A 27,538-nucleotide genomic window follows, 5' to 3' on the forward strand; every position below is an offset into this window, starting at 1 on the left:
AGCAAGGGGCGCCAGAGAGAAGGCCAAGGCCGGTCTGGTCATCCCAGGTGTCCAGTCCGGGTGGGCGGGCGCGCCCTGGGGGCGTGGACACCGCCAAGGCACGCCCCAGACACACTTAACCAGCGGGAGAGCCCGGGCAGGGAGGAAGCAGGGACCCAGCTCCGGCCACTGCTGACCTACTCGGACCCAGACCTAGACCCAACCCGGCTCTAGACCGCGCCCGCCATGCGGGGCCCGAGTGTGGCTCTGTGGCTCTTCCTGGCTCTGCGCACTGGTGAGGGCCCGCTGCCCGCCCGGCCGAGGGAGCAGGAGCCGGGGCGGGGGTCCTGGAGCTCTCCCTCGCCCCTGAGCAGCACCCGGGGCTGGGAACGGGGGTCCTGAACCCGCGTCTAGCGGATGAGCACGATTCAGGGCACTGGCGCTGAGCCGGGCAGACGGGGATGTCTGGAGAGCTTCGCGGAGGAGGCGGCATTGCGCCGGCCTGGAGGAAGCGGGCCTTCTGGTGCGCGGGAGAGGCGTGGGGGAGCGAGCGGGGTGTCGGGAGGCCGTGCAGAGGGCGAACGCTCTTATGGGCGTGGAAGCCAGAGGAGGTTTGGGGGCCAGAGCGGCTCCCCTTCTCCGGAGTCCCCTCGGGACGGAAACAGGAGAAGAGTCCGGGGAGGGAGGGGAGAGGAGGAGCCCGCTCCAGGGCGCCCTGCAGGGCGCAGGGGTGGGGAAGGGGGCCCCACGGGGGCTCCGCACCGCCCGCTCCCCGGGAGTCGGGGCCGGGACTGTGGGACGGAGGCGGGACCTCGGTAGCTGCTGGCCGGGGTCTCGGGCGGAGACGGCTGCAAGGCGGGTTCAGCCCCGCTCTGACCCGCCACCCCGCCGCCCACCGGGGTGCAGTCCTGGAGCACTGGGGCGGGGGGGGGGGAACCTTCCACATTCCGGGGTGCAGCCTGGTTGGGGAGGCGGAGGGTGGTGGGAGGGAGGGTGAGGACACCCGCATCTTGACCCTTGGCTGCCAGGAGAGGGCGGGAGGTGGAAACTGGACCCAAAGCCGCGGGGCAGCCCTGGCTGGGCAGGGGCGTGCTGGGGAGCTGGGTCTGCAAAGGCATCGGCCTCGGGAACCCGGGGGGCCCTGGCGCCGCTCTTCTGGGTCCCGAGGTGCAGCTCTCCGGGACCCTGGCCGGGTCAGATCAGGGGCCCCACAGGGTCCCCCGCAGAGGGAGGGGCCCGCGCTGGCGGCCTGAGGACCTGTGTCCTGGCTCCGCTTAGGTTTACTCCCAGCGCAGAGGTGGGCTGCTCCTCTGAAACGGGATCAGAGAGGTCAAGTCCGCTGTCTGGAGTCACCAGCGGGAGGAGCAGGAACTAGGAGCTCGTCGGGGGCCTGGACCGTGCCCCCTGGGGGTGGGTTGGCAGCGGGCATGGTCACAGATGCTCCACGAGGGTGCAGGCTCCTCAAGGGCAGCCACAGCCCCGCCCCTGCCTCCTTCCTCAGTTGGTGAGGAGGCCCCGAGACCCCAGGGCGGGCAGGAGCCAGCCTAGTCCCAGCGCCGCAGGCCGCCCAGGATGGCCCGGAGGGTCACGGGTGCCCGCTGATACCTGGAGGTGTCCCTTGCCTCTGTTATGGGCCAGGCCAGGCTCGAGCCACCCATCTCCCCTGAGCCCGGGGACATGCATGGCCCACACGCGGCCCTTCCCGGTCTGTGGCCCCTCTTTGTGCCTCAGTGCCCCCGGGGGAGAGCTGTGCTCAGCAGACTGGGTCACCAAGAGCTGCTGGAGCCCCGGAGCCGGGCCTCACTCTCCCCTGCCCGCAGTGCTCAGCGGCCGGGAGGTGCAGTGGTGCACCACCTCGGACCCGGAGCAGCAGAAATGCAGCGACATGAGCCACGCCTTCCAGAGAGCGGGGATCCAGCCCGCCCTGCGGTGCGTCCAGGGCCCCTCAGCCGACCACTGCATCCAGCTCATCACGGTGAGTCCTCTCCTTCCGCTCTGCTCTCCGCCCGCCGACAGCAGGCCTCTGACTCAGGAGGGAGCACACAACAGCCTCATTCACCGGGAAGGGCACTGGTGTCCCCCGCCAGGGCTGGGCGATCGGATCTCCTGAGTTTCCAAGGTAACAAGGGCCAGCCTGTTTCCTGCCCAGGCCCCAGCCGGCGCTGGGAGGCCTAGGAGAGGGCCCCTGCTCAGACGGGCCCGCGGGGAAAGGGGTCTGAGAGGCAGCGTGTTCCTCCCGCAAGGCCCCTGCTGGAATGGGGACCCTGCCCACCCCGCTGAGGGGAGCCCAGACAGCAGAATCCTGGGTGGTGGGTCACCCACTGTGCCATGGAGTTTCCCAGACGGGGCTTGTGTGGTTTCTGGGGAAGGAGGACCTGGGGACAGAGGTCCTGGGTGGGTGAGTGGGGTGGGAAAGCAGTTCTGAGTGGCAGGAGACCTGCTAACTCAGAGGCAGGACTTCAGTGGCAGGACAGGTGTGGGGGAGCCTCAGGGGCAGGCACGGGGGGCCTGGGTGTCCCTCCCCTCGGCCTTTGATATGCCCCCAGGCCCTATCCAGTCCCACCTGGGCCAAGGGCCTCGGCCAGGCCCCGCTCTGAGGGCGCAAACCAACTCTGCTGAACTATAATTCTATTCATGGGCGCCATGACATGCGGGTAGTATACTGCCATTTGTGTTTTAAAAGGAAAAGGGGGAAATGGAAGAGGGCATGCATGTATGCGATTCAGTCTGCGTCGTAGAGAGAAAACCTGAGGAGCAGGTTAGCAGGGGGCTGGGAAACAAGAGAGCGAGGGAGACCCACCTTTCACTGCATACCATTTTGTGCTGATTTGTTACCATGTACATCTATTGTAAGGCCTATAAATTAATACTTTTCAAATAACATAGTTAGAAAAACAAGGTGAGCCCTTAGCCTAGGAGAGCTGTCACCTTGACCCTGGTGGGGGAGGGGCCTGCAAGGCTGAGCCAGCACAGGGTGGACCTCCGGGGCTTTGCAAGGGGCCCTGAGTGGGTGTCCCTGAGTGGGCGGGGGTGCAGGGGTGGGGGTGCTGACTCACGTGTTCCCAGCAGGCTGGGGAAGCAGATGCCATCACTCTGGATGGAGGAGCCATTTACGAGGCGGGGAAGGAGCACGGCCTGACGCCCGTGGTGGGTGAAGTGTATGATCAAGGTCAGAGGGCCGAGGGGAGGAGGGAGGGAGGAGAGCCGAAGTCAGCGGGGTGTCCTTGCCCAGCCCTGACTCCCTGGAGCTGGTCAGTAGCCCTGTCCCCAGAGCAGTCCTGGAGTCCTGGCCACACAAACCTTCAGAGGCCCCCCAAATCTCTGCGAGGGGGGATGCCAGAGATGCAGAGGGCTGACCCGCATCTGTCCTTCCTCACAGGGATCCCAGCAGCCCCCTAACTTTCACCCACAGACTCTTACTGAGGGGCTGCCCGAGCCTGGTATAGTGTTGGGCGTGATCGCCTGGGGCGGTCGAGGCGTCCGTACAGCTCAGCTACCTCGCATTTGAGTGGCATCTGTCAGAAGCTGCAGGAGTGGGGGCGGGGCCAGACAAGAGGTGGTGACCAGGAGCGGCAGAGCCCACACGCCAAACACGAGTCCCAGCTCTGCCCCTTCCTGTGACCTCCTGTGACCTTGGACAACCTCCACTTCCCTGACTATAAAATGGGGACAGTGGTCCCTGCCCTGTCACACAGACCAGCTGAGCCCATGTGGGAGCGTGTGTGGTCAGACGTGTGAGTCCCTTTGCCCCCGTCCCTGCACCTCAGACCAGACACACCTCAGGCTCAGCCTGCCCTTTGTACCTCTCCCACCACCTCCGCTGTCCCAGGCCCAACCTCCGTCACAGCCCAGCTCGGCTGTCATTTCCAAGCAGCTCCCCTGGGTCTCCCGCCCCTGCAAAGAGCCTCTGTCTCCTGCTTCCCAGAGCACTGACTCACTCTGCTCAGGTCGTGGCCCCTTCGGTCTTGTTTTCCTTGTCCCCACAGCGAGTCCCCTGCGGAGGCCCTGGTCTCATCTTCGGTGCCCAGCACAGGGTCCCTCTTGGTTACTTGGTTACTTAATGACACAGGACACAGTCCAGCCCTGCACACCAGCCCGCCTTTTCACTCATCAGCCAGAAACAGCTCTCCCTCTTTAATTCAACACATTTAGTAAGCACCTACTACTTGCCAGTCATGAGCATAGAGTAGTAAGCAAAAGAGAGCCAGTTCCTGCCCCCAGAGAGCAGGAGTCAGATAATAAACAAATAAACACCAACGAAATGTGGTCACAGACGTGGTGGGTGTGTGACAAAGTAAAGGCCCTGAGGGAGAAAAGAAGGCCGGTGGGGGGACCTGTGGAAACACAGCGGACAGGGAGGTGACAATAAGTGGAGCCCAGACCAGAGTCCTGGCGGGAAAGAGCTGGTGTGCTCAAGGAGCGAAAGAGAAGGCGCAGCGGGCACGTCAGAGGGTGGGACCCGGCGAGGCACTTAGGTCGCCAGGGGCCAGACGCAGGTGTGCAAGAAACAGCACCGGCTTGTTTTCTAGAATTCAGCTTCATTCTGATCGCGGGCACCCACCACCACGGTGCCATCGGGCGTGTGCACATTCGTGCTAACGTAGAGGGGGTCCTCTGGTCCTCGGTCCCCAGAGATGACTTCTTCCTCTCTTGTGTGAATGGCACCTTCACGGCCGTATTTGGCCCGGGGGGATCTTTTGCCAGGGTCTGACTCCTGCCCACCCACATGCACCTGGTCAGGATCTTGAGTGATGTGAGACCATATTGTTCTATCTACCTACCTACCTACCTACCTACCTATTATCTATCTATCCTATCTACCTACCTATCTATTGTCTATCACCTACCTATCCTATCTATCTATCTATCTATCTATCTATCTATCTATCTATCTCTCCTTTCCCCTCAGCACTAGGAAATCACTTTTTCTAACCCACCGGAAGCCACTGCCCTGCTCCTCTCAACCACTCCTTTCCCATAACCACAGTACCATTCCCTCAGTCCTTCTAAGTTCTCTGAGGGGCTTCCCTTTTGGAAAACAAAACTTGCAGGCCACGCCTGCTATTGGTCCAGCTGCAGAGCTGCCCTGACATAGACAAATGTAGACCCAGCTATGTGCCAGCTGACTCGGGAAGGAAAGGTGAAAATTAACTAACGAAGTAATATCTACCACATGAGGGGGGGGGGGGGGGGCGGGGTCTGTAATAAGACACGTGGCTTGCACTCACTGCCTCTCTCAGTAACGAGAACCCCAAGTATACATACGCATGGACATCCATACACACACGCATTCATGAGCAGGTTTGCGTGGCACACACACCCCTCTTCCCACAGCCTTCTCGGGCAGGACCCCGGCCTCTCTCGTGGCTTCTCCCTTGCGGCCCTCACTCCTCCCCTCTCTTCTGTCCAGAGGTTGGTACCTCCTACTATGCGGTAGCTGTGGTCAAGAGGAGCTCCAACCTGACCATCCACACCCTGAAGGGCGTGAAGTCCTGCCACACGGGCATCAACAGGACTGTGGGCTGGAACGTGCCCGTGGGCTACCTGGTGGAGAGCGGCAGCCTCTCGGTGATGGGCTGCGACGTGCTCAAAGGTGAGGGCTCCCACGGCAGACGCTGCTCCTGGGCCGCTGGGCTCCGCTCTCCTCGCCTCCTCCCTGCTGGTCCCCTCGCAGGGCAGCCTCCCTCCAGGCTCGCCTTCATCTCGCAGCTCCTTTAAAGAGCAGCACAGTCCCACCTCTCCAGGGCCCTCCAGACACCTCGTGGGTGTTTCAGCCCCTCCTGTCTTCATGCTGGGCCGCCCACTTTGCCACTGTTTTAGTTTCTGGGGAGCCCCCCTCCCCCAGAGCGATGTCCTGACACCCAGGCCCAGCCCCCGTTGGGACCTGGTGACTCACCAAAGAGCAGCTCTCACCTGGTGTAGGTCGCTATTTCCAGAAACGTGTCCTCAACTTTATAGAGTTAGAAACACTATCTCTTCAAGCTGCTGATCTGTACCCAGAAAGTTCACGCGTAGCGAATCAGAGACTTGCTGCTCCCTGACGGGCCCATTTGACAGGGAATAGGGCTGTGGTGCAGACAGGAAGTTCTGCAGGAGGAGCTGAGGGGGAGCTGAGCGGGGTGGCTGAGAATGCAATGCATGGGGTGTCAGGGGAAGGCCTGAGGGTCCGGCTAAGAGCGGGAGCCTGCTTCTCATGCCGGGGGCTTCTTTTCCTGGCCACCTGGCTGTGTCACTCTCCACAGTGGACACAATACAGCGCTGAGGTGGCCCCTGACACATGACCACCACATTCTCAAACTGTCCTTCTGGGATCACACCGCCCCCCCCCCCCCCAGTAAAGTTTGTGGTGTCCCCAAATCCCTTGTCCACAGTGTGCTGCCTCCTGGTTCGCTGACCAGCGCTTCTGGGAATGGGTGCAGGATGCGGGATTTTGCGGGAGAAACAATGGTCTTTTAAAGCCCCGAGTTTGCTGTCAGATGGATGACCTGCCCTCAGATGGGTTACTCTAGCTCCTTGAACTTCAGTTTCCTCATCCTGTAAAATGGGAAATTGAACGACAGCTGGAGGGAGGGATGAGGCGAGGAGAGCTCTGTGGGCTGGGAGGGCTGAGATGATTCACACGCACTGTCTTCGCGCCAGGCACGGGGCGGGGTACGTGCTCACCTCGCGGAGCTGTTGTTATTACAAGTTCAGCTTCCACACCTCTCGGTGGGCACCTTACCGTTGTGCACACGCCTGCATCATGTACACACATGCACAAGCCCACACTGCACACACATGTACCCAGGTATACCCTGCCCCCACCCCGGGGTAAACCAGCACGACCCACAGAAGCCCGGGAGCCATGTCCTCTCAGACGGCGCGGGTGTGGGTGGTGCACCAGCCACCGGGCACGGCTGTGACAGGGTTCTCCCTGGGAGGGTGCAGCAGGCCCAGAAAGGGCCCGCCCGCCCTGGCAGAACTGCGTCCGTCTGGGGGATGAGCACCATGTGACCGCACCCCGCTCCCCGCACTGCGCTGCCCTCAGCACAGGATAAATATTTGTCAAGAGGGTGGGCATGGGCCTCCGGGCTGGCAGGGCCTGGAACCACGAGTCCAACCAACCTCTTCGCCCACAACGCACCCCTCTCCTCCGGTTCCCTCCCCCTCCCTGTTCCGAGAAGCATTGTCTATAAATTAATTCTACTCCTTAAGTAACACTTGATGTCCTTCCCTGCTTTCATTGATGACCCCTACTGATGTTGACGTGAAACCCTCAATGAGAACAGTACCTGGTTGATATTAGTTGTCCTATGCGGCCTTTGGGGGTAAGTGGTTTGTCTCCTGAGCCATTTTTGAAGAACAGCAGTCCCTCCCCAGTGCCCACATTTTTGTGGCCCCAGTTTGGGAATCACCGACGGGAGCCAGTTCCCCAGTTTTGCTCAAACTGAAGCCTGAAGGGTCCAGCCCTGTCCCTGGGGAGCCAGCCCTCCCCTCCAGCCGGAGTGGCCTGCGCCGGTCTCGGGGGACAGGGCGAGGGGCCTGACCCCGCTGCACAGCTGGCTGACCCTGACCGCCCTCTTCTCCTCCCGCAGCTGTCAGCGAGTATTTTGGGGGCAGCTGCGTCCCGGGGGCAGGAGAGACCAGTTACTCCGAGTCCCTCTGTCGCCTCTGCCGGGGCAACGCGGCTGGGGAGGGGGTGTGTGACAAGAGCCCCCTGGAGAGATACTACGACTACAGCGGGGCCTTCCGGTGAGTGAGAGGGGCCGGGGCGGGGCTGGCGCTGGGGGGGGGTTCTGGGGGGGGGGGGCCGGCGAGGTGAGTCAGGGGTGAGGCCTTGAGGCCGCATAGAGCTGGGGAAAAACACTCGGGCAGGGAGGGCCCGGGAGTGGCCGTGTGGCTGCATCACATCAAAGCGCCCTTTATGTAGTTCCTGTGCCCGGCTGATTTAACAACAACACCCGGAGCACGCCAGGCTGGCTCTGCTCATAAATCAACATGTTTGCTATATTTAGAGAGTGAGGGCTCAGAGAGAGAGTGACAAAACAACCTTTTGCCACTCCCCTGTGCCCATCCCGTGTCTCAGAGCAGCAGGGAGGGCGATGGGGGCGGGGGAGGGATCCCCGGCTCAGGCCGGCCCGTTGAAGGAGCCTGTGCGGATCCAGAAGACAGTCTGACAGCTGTGGGGCACGTCCGTCTGTCCATAGAAAAGGAGCCGTGCCCCGCGGGGACTGGCACGGAAGCCCGCCGAGCCCCTCGAACCTCCCTGGCCTCAGTGTTTCCACGGAAGCCGGGGGGCCTGCGGGTGCCCACGCTCCAGCCGGGGTCTGGGTAAATGTGGGTTTTAGCACAGAGAGAAAAACAGTCCCCTGTCCTCCAAGCCAGAGACTCGCCCACCCACTCTCCCGGGTGCTCCCCCTGGACCAGGCAGCCCCTGCCCCCGCCTCCCTCCCTGGGCCCGGACATGCAGAGGGGGCATAGCAGTCCTGGCCCCTTGCACTCTGAGTTTTTGTTATGGCGTGAGAAGGTCTAGTCCCATGGTCGGCAAACTGCGGCTCGCGAGCCACATGCGGCTCTTTGGCCCCTTGAGTGTGGCTCTTCCACAAAATACCACGGCCTGGGCGAGTCTATTTTGAAGAAGTGGCGTTAGAAGAAGTTTAAGTTTAAAAAATTTGGCTCTCAAAAGAAATTTCAATCGTTGTACTGTTGATATTTGGCTCTGTTGACTAATGAGTTTGCCGACCCCTGGTCTAGTCCATCCCCTGCCTCAGGGCAGGGCCATCTTCAAACCCTGCGTGGAAGGGGCTGCAGCTGCCCATAGCAGCTGCCACAGGAGCACTGCTCCCTTGAGGCCCCGGATGTACAGGGTCTACACAGGTCACCAAGGATCTCTCCCAGAGGAGCCACCTTTTCACCCTCACTTCACAGGTGATAAGCCTGGGAAGGCCCCACAACTGGGCAAAGCCACACGGAGAGCTGGCAACCCGTGCCCACCATGGCCACCCCACGGTCCAGGCCAGGCCCCCAGAGGTGGAGGCTGGGCAGGGCCGGAGGGGCTCCGGGGGCTCAGAGCCACCCAGGCTCACAGCTTTCTCCTCTGCAGGTGCCTGGCAGAAGGGGCCGGGGACGTGGCGTTTGTGAAGCACAGCACGGTGCTGGAGAACACTGACGGTGAGTGTGTGTGTGTGTGTGGGGGGGGTGAGTGGGGGGCGGCGTGGCAACTGTTATATATAACAGTTGTATAACCAGGAGTGGGCAGAGGAAGAGGTGGGTTTCCGCAATGGAGTTCAAACTGCTGTGCGGGCAAGGGGGCCGGGCGAGCGGCTCTGCCCTGCCCTGATGTGTATACGGCATTAGGTTCGGCTTCCACTCGAAGACTGGGTTCTGCTTTTCCAAAAAAAGTTTGCAAACTAACTCCCATCGACCGTCCCTTCCTGGCATTTTCCTCTTGTCTGAAGAAGCCAGCCCTTTATCTCTGGACGAGGTGTTGGGTGTTGATCCAACATATCATTGCCATATAAATTTTAAAATTTTTGAAATAACTGAACTTTAGAAAAATTGCAAGAGTAATTCAAAGAACTCCCCTTTATTCTTTACCAGGACACCGGCTTTCAGCATTTGCCATGCTGACGTATTGTCCTTCCCATACGGATGTGTTCTTTCTGAACCATCTGACCGCATGTGGGCCTGTGTCAGACCCCTTCCATACTCCAGGTTGTGCCTCCTCAGACCAGGGAGATGTGGCCCTCCCCACGGCACAGTTCTCAAACTCGGGAAATGTAACATCGACACAATACTATTACCCAAGAAATGCGTGGATGCTCTTGCTTTGTAGCGAGTGGGAGTGGGGTCCTTACTATATCTTGAGTAAAGAGTTTTCTGAAATGTGCACAGGAGGATGGGTGATTTTCATTTGCGTGGGATTACATCTCTGGATTCCCAAAGTCCCATTTCCCTTAACCCGGTCCTGGAAGATGTGCAGCTGGGCCTTCAGCAGAGCTAGGAGCAAAGCCAGTGTCCGGAGTGTCCGTCCCATGGTGGAGCGGGGTGCGGTGTAGCATTAAGCAGTGCAGTTCACTAGTCCATTGTGTGTGGGGTCCACATGGCTGTGGGCCATGTGGACAAATGCAGAAGCATGAGGGCCCTGCAAGCCAGGAGTCAACTAAGAGCAAGAGCATGCGCAAACCAAAAGTGCTAATTCCTTTCACAGGGGTGGGGAACCTTTTTTCTGCCAATAGCCATCTGGATACTATAACATTATTCAAGGGCCATACAAAATTATCAGCTTAGCCCTAACCGGTTTGGCTCAGTGGATAGAGTGTTGGCCTGTGGACTGAAAGGTCCCACAGGTTCGATTCCGGTCAAGGGCATGTACCTTGGTTGCGGGCACATCCTCAGTAGGGGTTGTGCAGGAGGCAGCTGATCAATGTTTCTCTCTCATTGATGTTTCTAACTATCCCTCTCTCTTCTTCCTCTCTGTAAAAAAAAATCAATAAAGATTTTTTTTTTTAATTATCAGCTTAAAAATTAGCCTGCTACCTGGCTGGTTTGGCTCAGTGAATATAGCGTCAGCCTGCGAACTGAAGGGTCCCGGGTTTGATTCCAGTCAAGGCCACATGCCCGGGTTGTGGGCTCAATTCCCAGTAGGAGGCATGGCAGTTGATCCATAATTCTCATCATTGATGTTTCTCTCTCTCCCTCTCTGAAATCAATAAAAAAATTTTTTTTTAATTAGCCTGCTATATTTTTGGTCAGACATTTAATTAACTCGCCCCTAATACCTTGGCAGGGCCAGGCCGAATGATTTTGCCCGCCTTATCATGCTGCACTTGCAGGGGCCACACCTGCTCTGACCAATGACCTGTTCCCAGGTGTGACTGACAGACAAGTAACTTCCCTATTTCACCCAGACTTTGCTGGGCATGCATCTAAACTGCAGCTTCCTGCAAAGCTGCACAAGTGGCATGCCCATACCATTTGGCCTTCCTGGTGAGGGTGAGTGGGTGGGAAGAGATCAACCAAAGCACTTGTATGCATAAATGCACAACCCATGGACACAGACAATAGAGTGGTGAAGGGCTTGGGGGGTAACGGCGGGGGGAATGGGGTCAATGGGAAAAAGGGGAGCATATGTAATATTTTCAACAATAAAGATTTAATTTAAGAAATAAAAATAAGCAAAAGATTCAATAAAAATATATATTTGGCCTTCCCTTTGCTCCTTTCCAGTTATTCATAACTAGGTTAATTACAGCAATATCAATACTATTATCTAATCTACAATCCATATTTTAGATGCATTAATTGTCCCAATTCTGTTCCTTGCAGCAATTTTTTTCAGGCCAGGACCTAATGTAAGATCACACATGGTATTTAGTTATTAGGTATTTTCAGTTTTCTTTAACTTTGAACAGTTTCTTGAATTTTTTGTGTTGTTTGTGTGTGTGTGTGTGTGTGTGTGTGTGTGTGTGACACTGGTATTTTTGAAGAGTCAGGCCAGTTCTTTTATAGAATGTCTCTTAATTTGGATTTGCCTAAGAATCATTTTTTAAATTGAGGTATATAATTTATATACGGCAAAAACGCATCCTTTTTGAAGTCTAGTTCTATGAGTTTGCCCAGAACTAACAGTTGTATAACCACCACCACAATCAAGATGGTGATTGTGATGGGCCCTTCACTCCAGAAGTTTCTTCTAGCCAACCCCTCCCCCTCCCCACCCTGGCAACCACCAATCAGACCTTTGTCTCTATAGTTTTTCCTCTTCCAGAATGTCAGATCATTGTCCATTTTTTGAAATAATTTCTTTTTTTTTGTTGTTAATCTTTGCCTTTTAAATCAGAAGGTCCATCATGTAGTCTGACACTCATGAAGGAAAGCACGAGGCGCCAGATCTGAGAAAGAAAAACGTGCTCTAAAGAAAGAGGAAGCACGTGGGATTGTCCCCAGAGCAGGATGGTCCCAGGAAAACGGGCAGCAGGGAATTGGGCCCCAAGATGAGTCAAGCAAAGGAGAATGCGGAAGGTGGAGAAAGAACAGGGATGTATTTGGTTGAAATTGGCTCTTTTAGAATTTTGATGGTATTCTAAGGAAATCTAAGAAAGTCATTTTTTAAAATGATTTCTTTAGAGTTTTACTACAACTTTGTGAGGTAAACAAGGCAAATCCTATCATGCCCATCTTTTTATTAAATCTATTAGAGGACCAATACATTGGAGCATGGGTAGGGTCCCTAGGCCTGGCCAGTGATCAGGGCCGATCGGGGCCTTCTGGCTGCCTTCCTTCATTCTGCACCTCCCCCTGGTGGTCAGCGCACGTGATAGCGAGTGATCCAACTCCTGGTCTCCTGGTCGAACTCTCGAGGGGACACTTTGCATATTAGCCTTTTATATATATAGATTGGGATGACATTGGTCAATAAGATTGTATAACTTTCAAGTGTACAATTCTGTACTACATCATCTGTATACTGCATTATGTGCTCACCACCCAAAGTCTAGTTTCCATCACCATATATTTGACCCCTTTACCCCCTTCATTCTCCCCTCCTTCCCTTCTCCTCTGGTAACCACCTCTCTGTTGTCTGTGTCTATGAGTTTTTATTTGTTTTATTTGTTTACTTGTTGCTTTCTATTTTATATTCTACATATTAGTGAAGTCAAGATTGCCTATCAAGTATGTCTTTAATCATATTTAAAATGGTTAGAAACTAGAATAAAAAAAAAGGATTTGTCCTTTTCCATTTGACTTATTTTGCTTAGCATGATACTCTCAAGATGCATCCATCTTGTTGCACGTGGCAGTATTTTATCTTTTTTTATGGCTGGTTAGTATTCCATAGTGTATATGTACTACCTCTTCTTTAAACAATCATCTATTGAAGGACAGTTCAGTTGTTTCCATGTCTTAGCTACTGTGAATAATGCTGCAGTGAACATAAGGGTGCATGTATCTTTACAAATAGACGTTTTCAAAGTTTTCAGGTAGATACCCAGAAGAGGGATTGCTGGGTCATATGGTAGTAATTTTTTAAAAGGTATTCATGCAAAACAATTGGTCAGAGCAAAGGAGTGGAACTGACATAAATGTCTAAAGCAGTGAAAGTCATATGACTTTAATTGCCCCTAGCCATAGAAACAGGAGTGGCAGGTCAAAATACCTGCGTGATGCATTCGTCTCACAGGAAGGCCAATGATCCCCCGAGTTTTATACAAGGATTTTGCAACAGTTTAAAAATAGAGAAAAGTTGGGAAGTAGGAGAGAATGACACTAAATAACTGTTGTGAGTGCTATAGGTTATTATGCAGTCATTAGAAATGACCTTTATGGAGTTTTCCAAACTATTACCCTCTTGGTGGTGGGTTTTTGTTTTTAAATAGCTTTGGGGTGAACAGAATTTTCATGATCCCACAAATAATCTTTTCCCTTCCATTTACCAGTAGATGCTTATCCTCCTCATTTTAAAATTAGTCTTCTTAATTTTCCTATTTGGTGTCAATATTCACTCCTTCAAGTAAATTTGTTTTCTATTATAAATGAGTTTTCTGGAAAGTGTACAATAATGTGGAAAATTACTTTAAAATGGCAAATGAAAAAATGTAGGATACAAGATTGCCTATCAAGTATGTCCTTACTCATATTTAAAATGGTTAGAAACTAGAATAAAAAAAGGATTTGGAGGAAATATACCAAAATATAAGTAGATGGATTAATATGTGGGGGAAGCTTCGAAGAGTTACCCTTTTCTCTCTGGGACGTGGTTCTGACGGATTCTGTCCGTTTGTCTCCACATGGCGCCCTGCCCGCTGCCCTCTGCTCGGAGCCGATTTCGTGCCTGATGGCGGCAGTGAGTTCCTGGCACTTCTCTCTCGTCTTCAGCTTCTCTTACTCTTTTTATCCTTAATAGATAGCATTGTTAATATGTGTTGTATTGTAACCTCAAATCCATCTTAGTAGAAATTGGTGAGGTAGAAAAGTTAAGAAAGTACACCCAGTCTATAAGACACCTGGTCTTGTGCAGCCACCAAGTTCCTCTCCATTCAGAGTTCTGGTCTCACCTCCTGGTGAAGTTCTGCTCTCACCTCCTGGTGAAGTTCTGGTCTCATCTCCTGGTGAAGTTCTGGGTTCTTACCTCCAGGTAAAGTTCTAGGTTTCTTACTTCCTGGTGTAATTCTGACTCTTAACCCCTGGTGAAGTTCTGGGCTCTAACCCCCTGAAAGAGTTTCTTTTCATCTTAGGTCTGTGGCCCATGACACCCTAACTTCTCCTCAGGCTCCCTCTCATGGGCTACCCCTGAGGCCCTCCTAAGAGACACACACCACCGCCCCTCCCCGTCCGCTCACCAGAGGCTTCCCAATTTCCCAGGAAAAACCCTGCCCTCCTGGGGCCAGGGGCTGCTGTCACAGGACTTTCAACTGCTGTGCCTGGATGGCAGCCGGGCCGACGTCACTGAATGGAGACAATGTCACCTGGCCCGGGTGCCCGCTCATGCCGTGGTCGTCCGGGCTGACACAGATGGAGGCCTCATCTTCCGGCTGCTCAACGAAGGCCAGGTGAGTTCAAGGCATCCCACTCAGCTTCCTAAGAGGTGCTGGGCCTTCTTGTTTCTCACCAGGGTGGGAGCTCAAGGCTAGAGCCACCCTGAAGCTGGGCCGGCCAGACTGGAGGGGCAGGACCCAGAGGCCCTCCCCTGGGACTCACCCAGCTGGGGACCCAGGCCTCTGTGGTGTCCAACCTCAGGCCAGGTCCGTGTAGGGAGGCACTGACTGTGCTAGCTAACTCTGAAAAGCAAAACCGGAACATAGGAGCGAGCAAACAAAATGACAAACCCAATAAATCTCCAAGGACACCATTAATTAAATATGGTGAGTAATGTTTTGCTCAACCACTGCTTACAAGAGCGACAAGTTGCTGACTGCTGGGCCCACCAGCTTTAGTTTTGCCCTGTTCATGCCACCACTGCCACACCCATTGCTTGTCCGTGGTGCCATCCCACAGCTGGGCCCTGAGTCCGATGTCCAGTCAGCTGAGGGTGACAAGGCAGAACACACTGGGGAGCACGAAGAAGGGGGCAGGTGGCGCCTCACCCTGTCCTCAGAGTGAGCTCCTGCCCTGAGGGCACGGGAAGAAGGAGGTGGTGGCTGATCTGGGAGGCAGGGACGCACCCCTGCAGCCCCTCACCAGCCCCCCTTGACACACAGCGTCTGTTCAGCCATGAGAACAGTAGTTTCCAGATGTTCAGCTCTGAGGCCTATGGCCAGAAGAACCTGCTATTCAAAGACGCCACCTCTGAGCTGGTGCCCATCGCCACACAGACCTATGAGGCATGGCTGGGCCCTGAGTACCTGCGTGCCATGAAGGGTCTCCTCTGTGACTCCAACCGTAAGTCCACCTGTCTCTTCCCCTCCGGCTCCAGCCCAGCCTGACTGCAGGAATGGCAGGGCTTCCTGGAGAGGTGGCCAGGGAGGACACCACCCTGGGCGGGGGGAGACGGGGGAGGGGGAGAACTGGAGTTGGGGAGGGAGCATCTGTAGAGTTGCATGGGTGGCGGGTTCCCTGGAAGCCCCGCCCCTCGGGGGTGGGATCCAGGCCATCAGGGTGTGTCTCGGGAAAGGTTCCTTACCCCTTCAGCACTGAAGTCATCAAATCCTGTTCTCCTCCCTCCATGCCTCACTCCTCCTCTCCACCACGGCCACGGCCCTGGCGCAGGCGTGGTCTCCAGAGCCTGGACTACTGCAGTAGTCTACACCTGGGCTTCCTGCCCCCAGCCCAGCCCCATGCCTCCTCCACCTACAACCAGGGAAATGGCGTGCCATTGAGTTAGATCCTTGGCAGCCATGATCTGCCTCAAGCTTCCTCACAGCCCCCAGACAGAGGTTGTTATCCCGAATCTGTATGAGGACACAGGATCAGATGGTTAAAAAACTTACCCCTTATTGCTAACGAGGAAAAGCCAGAATTTCCCTGGGGTCTGACTCCAAGCTCTTCCTACTGAGGTGCTAGCCCCCACGGCCCCGACCCCGCAGGCCATGCTCAGGGCGGCCCCTGAAGCAGGCGAGTATGCGGTGACCACGCGCTCACACTCACACAGGGCTGCCCCACTACCTGCACTGGTGTGTGCTGTCCACTCCTGAGATCCAGAAGTGTGGGGACATGGCTGTGGCCTTCAGCCGGCAGAGGCTCAGGCCGGAGATCCAGTGTGTGTCGGCCGAGTCCCCCCAGCACTGCATGGAACGCATCCAGGTGGGGGCCGTGACCAGCGGGGCAGAACGGGACCTGTGGGCGAGCGGTGGCAGTGCCCGGGATGGTCCTTACCTGCCCTCCCCCTGCCCCACAGAGCTGCCTGGGGAGGAGAAGGTCTCCTGTGACAACTCCACAGGGAAAGGGGAGGAGGAAGCACCCACAGGGACCCGCCACCCCACCCCAGGGAGCAGGCAGAGGGGGGCTGTTCCCCTTGGGGATCACAGGGACTCCTCCTCACTGAGCGGTGGCCAGGAATAGGAGTGTGAGACCGGCCCAGCTCGGCCCTCGCTGACCCTGTGGCCTTGGGCAAGTCCTTCTCCCTTCTGCGCCTCAGTTTCCCCTTGTGCACAGTAGGGGTGGGCTTGGATCATGGTTTGTTAAACATTTTGACAGCAACCCACCGTCAGAAATACGTTTTACATAAATCACAGTCTAGTACGCAAAACTCTTTCAGATATATGTTAAAAATTCTTTATATAGAGTGACATGAAATAAACCAGTACTTCCTCCCTTGCTAAGTATAACGTATGCGGATAGTTCCTGTTCTATGGCATTCTAGGGGGCTTTTGTTGTTGTTTTAACGCTTGTCCTGGCCCATGACAGTGACTTAGTGATACCCACCAAGATGCCCGCCACCCACAGTCAGAAGCACTGGTCCTGGTCTCAGAGGCCCACTCAGCTCTGTCCTGCTGCTCTGACTGGAGACAGAGGCTAGGATTCGGTGGTGGCGCGAGGCCCTGCAGTCAGGAATGAATTCCCACCATGGCCACTGGGTCCCAGCAGCTCCTAAGTTCCTGGACTCCTCCCCTCCTGTGTTTTGTTTGTTTGTTTGTTTTTGGTTTTTGTTTGTTTGTTTGTTTGTTTTTAATGTATTTTTTATTGATTTCAGAGAGGAAAGGAGAGGGAGAAAGATATAGAAACATCAATGATGAGAGAGAATCATTGATCCGCTGCCTCTGGCACACCCCACTGTGGGGATCAAGCCTGCAACCCGGGCATGTGTCCTGACCGGGAATCGAACCGTGACCTCTTGGTTCATAGGTCAATGCTCAACCATTGAGCCACACTGGCCAGATCCCTCCTATTTTTTAAGAGCAAGTAGGTGGGACCTGATGGTGAGGAGCTCTTTTCAGGGTGGTCCCCAAGTGCAGGCCAGACCACAGCCTCTCAGGAGTGTCCACCTGCCTCCTGAGGAAAGACTTCATCCCTCAGCCCCATAGCCTCCTTCACAGGCCCGCAGACTGTTTCCTTCTAAGACCCGCTCGTTCGTCCACTTGCACTCACATTCTGCAAGTATGTCTTACACCCGTGCTGTGTGCCCATCCTTGGCCAGGGGCTGGGGATACAGTAGCCCCCGCCCAGGCCTCCGAGGGTGGGCATTCCATGGGAAGAACCCATACCAACAAGAGGGCAGGGTTCATGCTAGGTTCTGCTCAGCAGACCCTCACAACCAGGAGACCTTCTCCTGGCAGCCGATTACCCTCAGAAAACATTTGCTGAAAGAATGGAAGACACCCATGAACGGGAGTGCTGGTGGTGGTTGGTCCCAGGCCTCTGGTCCTCCAGGCACCCCTCTTGCCCACACATCTTCACAACGAGAGGGAGGGGCTGATGGGGCAGGATGGGGTCACAGTGGAAGGGAGCCTGAGCCAAAGCCCACAAGAGACCTGGCCCTGGTACCGCCCGCCATCAGATCCTGACACCCAGAGCCATCCTGAAGCCCACCCCATCCTGGCCACCCTTTCTGTCCCCCTGCAGGCTGGGCAAATCGACGCTGTGACCTTGAGGGGTGAGGACATTTACACAGCTGGGAAGGCATATGGCCTGGTTCCGGCGGCTGGCGAGCAGTATGCCCGTAAGTACAGGGGCCAGGCTGCTGGCTTTGTCTGGGAGGTGGTTGATGTTTATATGTATACTAGAGGCCTAGTGCACAAAATTCATGCACAAGGTGAGGGTCCCTCAGCCCAGCCTGCACCCTCTCCAATCCGGCACTCAGACATCCCTCTCACAATCCGGGACCACTGGCTCCTAACCACTTGCTTGCCTGCCGGCCTGATCACCCCTAACTGCCCTCCCCTGCTGGCTCGATCACCCCTAACTGCCCTCCCCTGCTGGCCTGATCACCCCTAACTGCCCTCCCCTGCTGGCTCGATCACCCCTAACTGCCCTCCCCTGCTGGCCTGATCACCCCTAACTGCCCTCCCCTGCCAGCCTGATCGCCCCCTAACCGCCTCTGCTTCGGCTCTCGCCACCTTGGCTTTGTCCAAAAGGACGTCCAGAAGATGTCTGCTCTAATTAGCATATTACCCTTTTATTAGTATAGATAAACTTCCCCTCTTGGCTGTTTCAAAAGCTCCAGCTCTCCCTCAGTGCCTCTGTCCAGGGCTGGCTGTGGGCTGTCACGGGCAAGCACCTCCAGCCCCAGGCCTCAGTGTTCCCATTCGTTACTGAAAGTCTGCCCAGAGTCAGCAAAGGTCTGTAAAGGGTCAGCACGTTAGCTTTGCAGGCCACATACTCTTCTCCTGCTACATCCTCTTCTTCACTTTTTAACAAACCTTTAAGAATATAGAAGCCATTCTTAGCTTGTCACCCAGGCCGTACAAAACAGGCGGGTAGTTTACCGGCCCTGGACCAGAGGCCTCCTCGGCCCCGTCCAGCCTGACCATGCGGCTCACAGAGGCGCCCCCTTCCTGCCAGCTCATGGGCTGAGGCCTTGGTGCTCTGTCCTCTTAAGCCAGGACCCCGGGTCCCTTCCACCCGGATGTGAAAAGTCTCTGGGCTTAGAAAAAATGCTTCTGCAGCCGGCTGAGCCTCCACCTTTCTCCCAGGAGGCGAGAAAAATGCCACCTGGGTGTAAGGAAAGAAAGGAATCCCTCTGGTGAAGACTGTTGGCAAGGGAGGGGGTGGGAGAAAGAACTGAGCTGCTTCTCCATGATGGGGGGACAGGCAGGGTCCCCCTGGGATGTGCTCCTGCACACCCACCAGCCCTCGGGCCTGGGCCCGCTGAGCCTGTGACGGGGCAGGGCACCCCTGGTGCAGAGCAGCAGGAGGGAGGGGAGGGGAGAGGGGGCCCTGGGATGTGCCCCGGGCCCTCGCCCAGCGGAGGCCCGGAAAGCACGGATAAGGGCCTCACTGGTGTCCCCTTCGCCCAGCGGAGGACGGGAGCAGCTCGTACTTCGTGGTGGCCGTGGTGCGGCGGAACAGCTCCTACGCCTTCACCCTGAACGAGCTGCGGGGCAAGCGCTCCTGCCACCCGGCCCTGGGCAGCCCCGCCGGCTGGGACATCCCCGTGGGCGCCCTCGTGCGGAGGGGCTTCGTCCAGCCCAGGGACTGCGACGTGCTCACAGGTGCCGCCCTCCCCGGGGCCGCGGACCCTCTCCCACCGGGACCCACAGAAGGCAGCCCGAGAGGTTTCCTCTTCCTCCCTGACCTGGGAGGGTGGGAACTACTCTGGTGACCGTCAGCGTATCTGGTGGTTCTGTGGAGGGTGCCATGGTGCCCCTACCCACTTATCACCCAGAGTGGAACCGGCTCCAGTGGGCGTGGGGAGCGGGGTGTGCATGGGGCCTGCCCCCACCCCCAGCAGCCTTGGGGGGGAGGGGTGGCAAGTGGCATCCATCTGTGTAAGTGCTGAAGAAGACACTTTACCACGCACCCCCACATGCCATCTGTGCCCCCCCCCCCCATGTGTTAAATCGTGCACATTCCAGGAGGGCAGGAGGCAGCTGGCAAGATCCTTGGGCGGAGGCGCACACACCTCTGTCCTGGCTGGCACCACTTTGTTTCTAGTCACCGCCACAAGCACACAGAGCGTGCTGGGATGGGCTGCCTCCACTCCCAGGCAGCTGGGCAGGTGCTCTGACGGGCACAGACCAGCTTATGAGGTAGTGAGTTCCCCATCCCTGGGGGAGTTCCAGGGAAGACTGGGTGGCCACGCACCAGGTTACCCAGGGGATTCCTGTATCTAGACAGCCTCTGCGTTCTCCCCTGCCTGCCGTTCTCACAGGGGTCTTGCCACGCTGAGCTGGGCGGGCGGATGGGTGGCCTGGAGCCGTAAGGCCAGGCAGGGTGGGCAGACCGGTGGGGAGCAGGCCCCTCAGCCCCGCCCTTTCCCTGCTCCCCAGCGGTGAGCGAGTTCTTCAGCGCCAGCTGCGTGCCCGTGAACAACCCCGGGCACTACCCGTCTTCGCTGTGTGCGCTCTGCGTGGGGGACGAGCAGGGCCGCAACAAGTGCGTGGGCAACAGCCAGGAGAGGTACTTCGGCTACAGCGGCGCCTTCAGGTACTCGGGGGCTGGCAGGGGCCGGGGGCCGGGCACAGGGGCTGGCACCCTCCTGCTGACGCCTGCTCTGGCCTCCTGTGTGGCAGGTGCCTGGCTGAGAACGCGGGGGACGTCGCCTTTGTCAAGCACACGACTGTCTTTGACAACACAGACGGTACAGGCTGGGGGCTGGGGCCAGAGCTAGGCCAGATTTGGGGGGGCTGTTCCCCATCCCCAGCACAATCCAGGCACCAGGTGTTGCTGGGATTGGGGGCCAAGCAGCAACAGGAAAGACTGAGTCTGGAAGTCTCTGGCCCTTGGGGATCCCGGGGCCCCCAGAGCCTCGTGGTGAGAACAGACCTCTGGCCACCCATCCGGAACACAGGGCACACGGCAGTCTTTCCTGGTCCAGAGTCCAAATCCATGTTCCACCAAAATGGCAGCTCCTCGGTGACCGGGAATCTCCCAGTGTGGAGAGGCCCCGGGGTATCGGTGTGGTGCCGAGGTGTGGGGTGAGAGGGGTGGGTGGCAGGGGCCTCGCCCCACAGGGGTATCAGTTCACAGCAGCTTCTGGTCTCTAGTCCCCAGCAGGTCAATGCCAGGTGCAGGGAAGCCACGCTGCAGCCCCTTGGCCGAGAGGCAAGGCACACCCCGTCAGGGCACATGGCGGTGTTTCCTGCGGAGTCACCTTTCTGGGTTCCTTCGGGGGACAAGCGCTCAGGGCCTCTGTGCTCTAGGACCCCCTGAGCCCACCCGGGGTCCTGCCAGGGCGCAGGGCCCCTCACAGGCACTCCTTCCCTGCCCGTCCCGCTCTCCCTCCGGCAGGGAATCTTTTCCTTCCGAAAACGGGAGGCCGTTTCCCTCCAGCACCCCTCGTTTGCACTTTCTTAAATCCTGCCTACACCCGGCTTTGAACCCCACACACTGGAGGCACAGTCTTTCCCACTCGCTCCTCACACATCTCCGCACAGAAACTCAGTGTAGAAACGGCATAATGTGTCCCGAAGGGGAGGTGGAGGTGCGGGGAGGGAAAGCAAGACATGCAGGGAAAACATCAGTTGGGATTTCAGAACTCAGACCCGCCTGCCTGCCGGTGAAGGTCACCGGGCTGCACACCAGTTGCCCCAACCGAGCTGAGAAGGGCTCCAGGCCCCGTTGCCACAGCCCCTCTCCCCTCCAACCTCCACCGAGAGCCTGGGGCTCATCCCGGGAGGAGGGGTGGCGTGTCCTGCAGGAGCCTGGGAGCCTGCCTGGTCCTGGCCCCCTGCCCTCTGGGGTCAGGGAGGCCTCCCAGAACCACCTGCAGTGAGCACCCGCCTTCCTGGGCTGCTCACTTCCCTTTTTTGTTGTTGTTGCTTTTGTGCATTTTTTGTTTGGTTGGTTAATCTTCACCAAATGATATTTTTCCATTGATTTTAGATAGAGGGGAAAGGTTGTTGGGAGAGAGGGAGAAAGAGAGAGAGAGACAGACAGACAGACAGACAGACAGACAGACATTGACGTCAGAGACACACATCGGTCGGTGGTTGCCTCCCTCACGTGCCCTCAACCGGAGATTGACCCTGCAACCCGGGCACGTGCCTTGATCAGGAATTAAGCCTCAGCCCTTCGGTGTGCAGGCTGGTGCTCTAGCCCCTTCCCTGCACTGGCCAGGGCTCCCTTTTTCTTTTTTGTCTCTACTCATGGGCCCGCCTGAAGTTCCTGCGGGAAGTGGGGCGAGGGTGGGTACCAAGTGAATACATGAAGACACAGAGTGATGCCCCCCAAGGGCACTGTTTCTCGGGAAGCCTTTGGGCCAACCTGCTTCAGAATCAGGGGGGGCTGGTTTAAAGCCCAGGTTCCTGCTCACCCCCACCCCCCCGCCCGGAACTACCAAGTGAGAGAGGCTCTTTGCAAGTGGGGCCCTTGGAACGGCCTCCCATGGGCCCACAAGGATGCTGTACCCCATCTGGTTTGAGAACGTCAGCTGTCAGGGGAGGAGGTCGACCACCACCTTTAGACCCGCATCCCACCCTCAGGCCTGACCTGGGAGACACCGACGGGTGCTTTGCCTGAGTGATTAGAGCCTCCGTTTCTTCACCCACAGAATGGGAGGGGGCTGCCTGCCTCGGTTACTCTGTGAGGATGGAGCAGGGCTTGGGGAATGCCTGTCGCAGAGCAGGCACTCCCTACTCCCTGCGACCTGTCGCTCCTACCAACGCTGCATCCCGCCGGGCTCTCTCATCCTGGCAATAGGGCAGACCAGTTGGAGAACGGGGGGTTCTGGGAGCTGGGCAGACACTGCCACCTCTTCCCAGTCAGGGGTCTGGGGATCCAGGAGGACAGCAGCCCCTCCCCTTCCTCCCCTCAGGCCACAATCCCGAGCCCTGGGCGGCTGAGCTCCAGTCGGAGGACTATGAGCTGCTGTGTCCCAACGGGGCCCGGGCTGAGGTGTTTCAGTTCAAAGACTGCAACCTGGCCCAGATCCCGTCCCACGCCGTGATGGTGCGGCCGGACACCAACATCTTTGCCGTGTATGGACTGCTGGACAAGGCCCAGGTGAGCCAGGGCGGGGCCCACATCACTGTGGGGTGGGTGGGAGGGGAGCCAAGCCCCCGGCACACCTCCGTCTACCGCAGGAGAAACTGAGGCTGCCGGGGGAGGGGCAGATTGAGTGATTTTTCACTCAGCCAAGGACCTCCCTCCAACCCGTCTCCCCTCTGTCTCCTGCATTATTAATTTTCCCTTCTCAGCTGGACCACTCTCATGCTGGTATTTCTATCATCTTTAAAAAGAAACAAAAAAAAACCTCTCTTGGTCTCACATCCCTTTGTAGCCATAATCCCACTGCCCTTTACAGCAAAGCTCCTTCGGAGAGTCGTCTCTGCTCTGGAGCCACCAGTCCTCCCCTTCGGGGCTCCCTTAAGGATGGAGACTACTCCAGACCAGCCCCCACCCCGCCCAGACGGCCCCGGTCGAGGGCACAGGGACCCAGGTTGCTAAGTCCAGTGGCTGTTGCGCAGCCTCATCGCCCTGACGTCTCCGCAGCCCTGGGCGCAGCGCCCTCGTCCTGGAGTCTCCCCCGGCCCCCGGGGCCCACACCTGTCTGCCCGGCTGCCGCTCCTGCCAGCCCCTGGTCCCTCCTCACCTCCCAGGCCTGTGACGGCAGGAGGGCCCCAGGGTTCAATCCTAAACCTCTCTCTGCTGCACCTGCACCCCTGTGGCCCTCATGCAGTCCCAGGCCTTTAACTTCCGTCGATACACTGATGGACATCTCCCACACGTACATCTTCCGTCCTGCTGCCACCCACCCTTCAGTCTCAGGCTTGCATCTAACAGCGGCCGACTTGACATTTCAACTGGTGTTTCGAACAAGTCCAAGGCTGGACGCCCTTCCCTCAGTCTTCCCCCTTGAGCCTCTCCATTTCCCCGGGAGTCACCTTGGACTCCAGCCTTCCTGCCATGCTCTGCATCCAATCCATCAGCAAATCCTGGTGGCTGCACTTTCAAAACACATCTAGAATTTCACCCAGGCTGTCTGACAACAGGGTCCTGGTCCTAAACAACCCCTTCCTCCCTCCCCCCCCCCAAAAAAAAAAAAAAAAAAAAAAAAAAAAAAAACCTCTCTGGCATGCCCTGGGGGGCGGGCCCTGTTTGGATGTGCATTATTCTGGGGACAAGGCTGATCGCTTTCATCAGATCCTCAAGAGGATCCTTGAGTCCCCCAAAAAAGATCCATAGCCACTTCACTCCTTCCTGTGGTAGCTTCATCACATCTTACTCCAATCCCTTCTGATGACCTTGGTCGGTGGGTTGCCAGCCTGTGATTTGAGGCCGAGTCCTGGTGGCCTGAAACCCCTGCTCCCTGGCTCGCCTTGTGGGAAGCCGTGACTAGCAGCAGCCCCTGGGTGGCCAGGTGTGGGCCCAGACAAAAAGCAGGCCTGCTTGTGGCGCTTCCAGGGCCTGTTTGGAGATGACCACAATAAGAACGGGTTCAAAATGTTCGACTCCTCCGACTACCATGGCCAAGATCTGCTCTTCAAGGATGCCACCATCCGGGCGGAGCCCGTGGGGGAGAAAACCACCTACCTCGACTGGCTGGGCCCCGACTACGTGGCGGCTCTGGAAGGGATGCTGTCCCAGCAGTGCTCGCGTGCAGGTAGGGCCGGGGCCGCGAGGCGGCTGGGGAAGCCCTGGACGGGCAGGTGCACAGCCCACAAAGGAAGAGCAGGCGTCCTGCCCTGTTGCCCTGCATCTCCCGAGCCTGTCACCCGAACCTTAAGTGAACTCAGGGGCGCTCTAGGTCGCTGCAGATGATGGAGGCGAGGTCTCAGGAGGGTCTGAACAGGCGGCTGCAGAGAGCTGCAGCAGAAACGGGCTGTGTCACCCAGACAGACCGGGATAATGAATAGAAAGGCTAAAAATAATCTCCAGAAAGGATGAGGCAACTACATAAATATACAGGTGGTATAACTTTGAAAGGAATGAATATGTAAAAAAAAAGGGGGGGAGGAGGAAAATTGCAGCAGCACAGAGAGAGGCGGCCGGGTGGGCGGAGTGGGAGGAGATGTGCGCCATCACGTCCAGCCGAGGTGCCTCCGGGCCTAATGCTGTGCTTCCCCCCCAGGCCTCCCTGCCCCCGGCGCCTCCCCGCTGCTGCTGCTCCCGCTGGCCCTCGCGGCCGGCCGCCTCCCGCCCTCCCTCTGAAGCAGCCCCGGGCAAGCTCCCCCGCCCTCGGAATGGAAACCCACCCAGAAACCTCTATAAATAAGGCTGTTCTCCTCAGTAAATCCAGCTAACACTCGGCGAGAAACGTGTGATGGGAGAGGAAATGTGCGACGCCACGGAGCTCCTCAGAGCTGTGATCCCGACACTGCAGTGTCTGTGATTGCTTCAGAGCGGGAAACGATGGAGGCTAGAGAAAAGTCCCCCCACCTCGAGCTGCACGTGAGCAGGTCTCTCCTGCTGGCACCCAGCCTCTGCCTCCCCGGCACCACCTGTCCCTCTGCCACCTGAGGCAGCTGGCCCGCCTCCCAGGCACAGCCGCCCACAGCTGGCACTGCCTCCCCGCAGACCTGCAGCTCCCACCACCTGGGGCCTCACCAGGCTTGGGCTTGGGAAAGGCCAGTTACCAAGGAAACAGGCTGAGCCGGACTTCCCCCAGGGCTCCCTCTGCTGGAGCCGCCCCGGGGGCTGAGAGGTGGCAGGGCCTGCTGGCCCCTCCCTGCTGGTTCCCACTTTCCTCTGGAGAAGGACCCTGCACCTCCATCAGCCCCGCCCCATCTGTCCTCAAGACTCGGTCCCAGCCTCCCACCTGAGGACACTGTGTCCGGCCACCATGGCTTCCACCAGATGAGCTACAGCCAGGCCCTCCGAGGAGCCAACGCCTCTGGCTCCAGCAGCCCCACGGTCTCGTCTTGTGTGGCTCGGTGCGGCCCAGACCACTGGCCCCCTGACTGTGCTGGGCTGGGCCTTTGGGACGAAACCCTCCAGGGCCCCTCAAACAAAGGAAATGCTCCTTAGTAAGATTTCTAAGGGGCCTGGGGCCCGAGGCAGGTCAGGGTCTAAAGTTCTGCCTGAGCACCCGTCTGCTGTCAGGAGGGAGGCTCGGAGCTAGACATGCTGTTGCCCTGCCATTCGGTGAATTCGGCTGCACCAGGCTCTGCCCTGGGGTGAAGCCCAGTCAGCAGAAGTCCCTCCGCCTGCGTTTCCTCCTCTTCGGCTCCATCTCAGATCACCCCCTTCCCCCACCAGCAGTGTGACGCCCACCCCTCGGCAGCCAGGCTGTCCACCTGGCAGCAGCGGCTGGGTGCAGACCGAAGGGACCTCGGAAGCACTGTGAACTGGGGGATGCCTTTCTCTTCGTCAGAAGAGCCACAGGCCCAGGTTAGGTGCATGGTGTCCTCACAGTGAGCCGGGGTCTCCCCACCCAGCCCTGCACCGAGCGGACCTGAGGCCACTTTCCCAGAGGAAGGGTCCCTCTTCCTGTCCCTGTGAGCGTCGGCGGAAGTGCCTGGAGAGGGTCCTCTCTCTACTCCATTGCTGCCACAGTCGTCTGAGGAGCCAGAAAACTTCCCAGAACTGCCAGCTCTTACCCTGAGTTTTGCTCCCTGAAAAACCAAAGCGAGAGAAGCAACAGGAGCCGCGTGGGCCGGGAGCTGTTTCCATCCCAGTCTGCGGGGGCCTCAGAGACACTGATGACAAGTGGGGCTCCCTGTGGGCGTCGGGTCCCTGCCATCCCCCAGCAGCAAAGGAGGCCCCTGGAAGCATCCTGGCCATTGTCACACCGTCCTGAGGGGTCCTGGCCACCATGCTGGGCAAGGCCCTCCCCTCGACCGACCACCACGAGGGGCCAGGAGGAGCCCCTCTGCTCTCAAGCTTTGGACCCTCTTCATGGGGCAGCAAAGGATTCTTCTCTGATGGTTTGATTTTTTTTTAAGGGAGATCCGTGCAGTGAGAAGTGTGTTCAGTATGGCTACCCTGGGTCAGAAAGCCGCCAGCGTGTGACCCCTAGGCGGTGAGCCACCCACGGTGTGGCCTGAGTGAGTGCGGTGTGACCTCGACTGCAAGGCAACGGCCGGGGGCCCTCACTGTGTTAGCACCCAGAGAAGATGGTTTGTTCTCAATAAAGCCAAACAGCCCTGCACCTGCCGAGGCGTGGATTCTGATAGAACGTCCTGCTGCTGCTTGGTTTGTCTTCTGAGATGGGTGGAGGCCGACCTGCCCCAGGTCACACCCCTGCCCAGATGGCAGTTTCCACTCAGAGCCCTGTTCCCTGAGAACCGGAATCAGGGTCCAGCCCGTGAGGCCCCAGCTGCTCTCTCTCTCTCCCCTATGGACGGTTCTCTGGCCTCACAGGGCCTCCGTCATCCTGGCCCAGCCCAGCTGCCTCAGCCCAGCTGCCTCAGCCCCTGAGCTTCTTGGGGTCGAACCGGGGAAGATGCACACGACCCTGCCCCTCCCCTGTGCCTCCACATCAGCGGCCCACACCTTCCCTTTGGCACGTTAGCTGCTAACTCACTGGAGGGAGGCAAGGGGGTCCGATCTCCAGCAGGCCTCACACTGGGAGCTCGCTGGCCTGGCCTGGAGTTTGATGGCC

The 27,538-nt window shown here is 57.7% G+C and overlaps 1 protein-coding gene across 1 annotated transcript; it reads left to right on the forward strand.

Annotated features, from left to right (window-relative positions):
- On the forward strand, positions 1-27,112 carry MELTF (melanotransferrin). The gene is made up of 16 exons (XM_079766773.1): positions 1-274; positions 1,800-1,954; positions 3,049-3,148; positions 5,390-5,572; positions 7,554-7,710; positions 9,062-9,129; positions 14,323-14,510; positions 15,159-15,339; positions 16,049-16,200; positions 17,959-18,055; positions 19,353-19,547; positions 20,325-20,481; positions 20,568-20,635; positions 22,811-22,998; positions 24,400-24,598; positions 25,067-27,112. Exons 1-16 carry the CDS (start codon positions 226-228, stop codon positions 25,144-25,146), a joined length of 2,217 nt encoding a protein of 738 aa, XP_079622899.1. The 5' UTR covers positions 1-225; the 3' UTR covers positions 25,147-27,112.
- Positions 27,113-27,538: the final 426 nt, after the last annotated feature.

The sequence above is a fragment of the Cnephaeus nilssonii genome (genome assembly GCF_951640355.1).
Source record: "Cnephaeus nilssonii genome assembly, chromosome: 3".
In the NCBI taxonomy this organism is placed as follows: domain Eukaryota; kingdom Metazoa; phylum Chordata; class Mammalia; order Chiroptera; family Vespertilionidae; genus Cnephaeus; species Cnephaeus nilssonii.

Coding starts and splice junctions, on each gene's coding strand:
- MELTF (XM_079766773.1), top strand. CDS start 226: ATGCGGGGCCCGAGTGTGGCTCTGTGGCTCTTCCTGGCTCTGCGCACT. Junction 275..1,799: donor CTTCCTGGCTCTGCGCACTG/GTGAGGGCCCGC, acceptor CCCTGCCCGCAG/TGCTCAGCGGCCGGGAGGTG. Junction 7,711..9,061: donor GACTACAGCGGGGCCTTCCG/GTGAGTGAGAGG, acceptor TCTCCTCTGCAG/GTGCCTGGCAGAAGGGGCCG.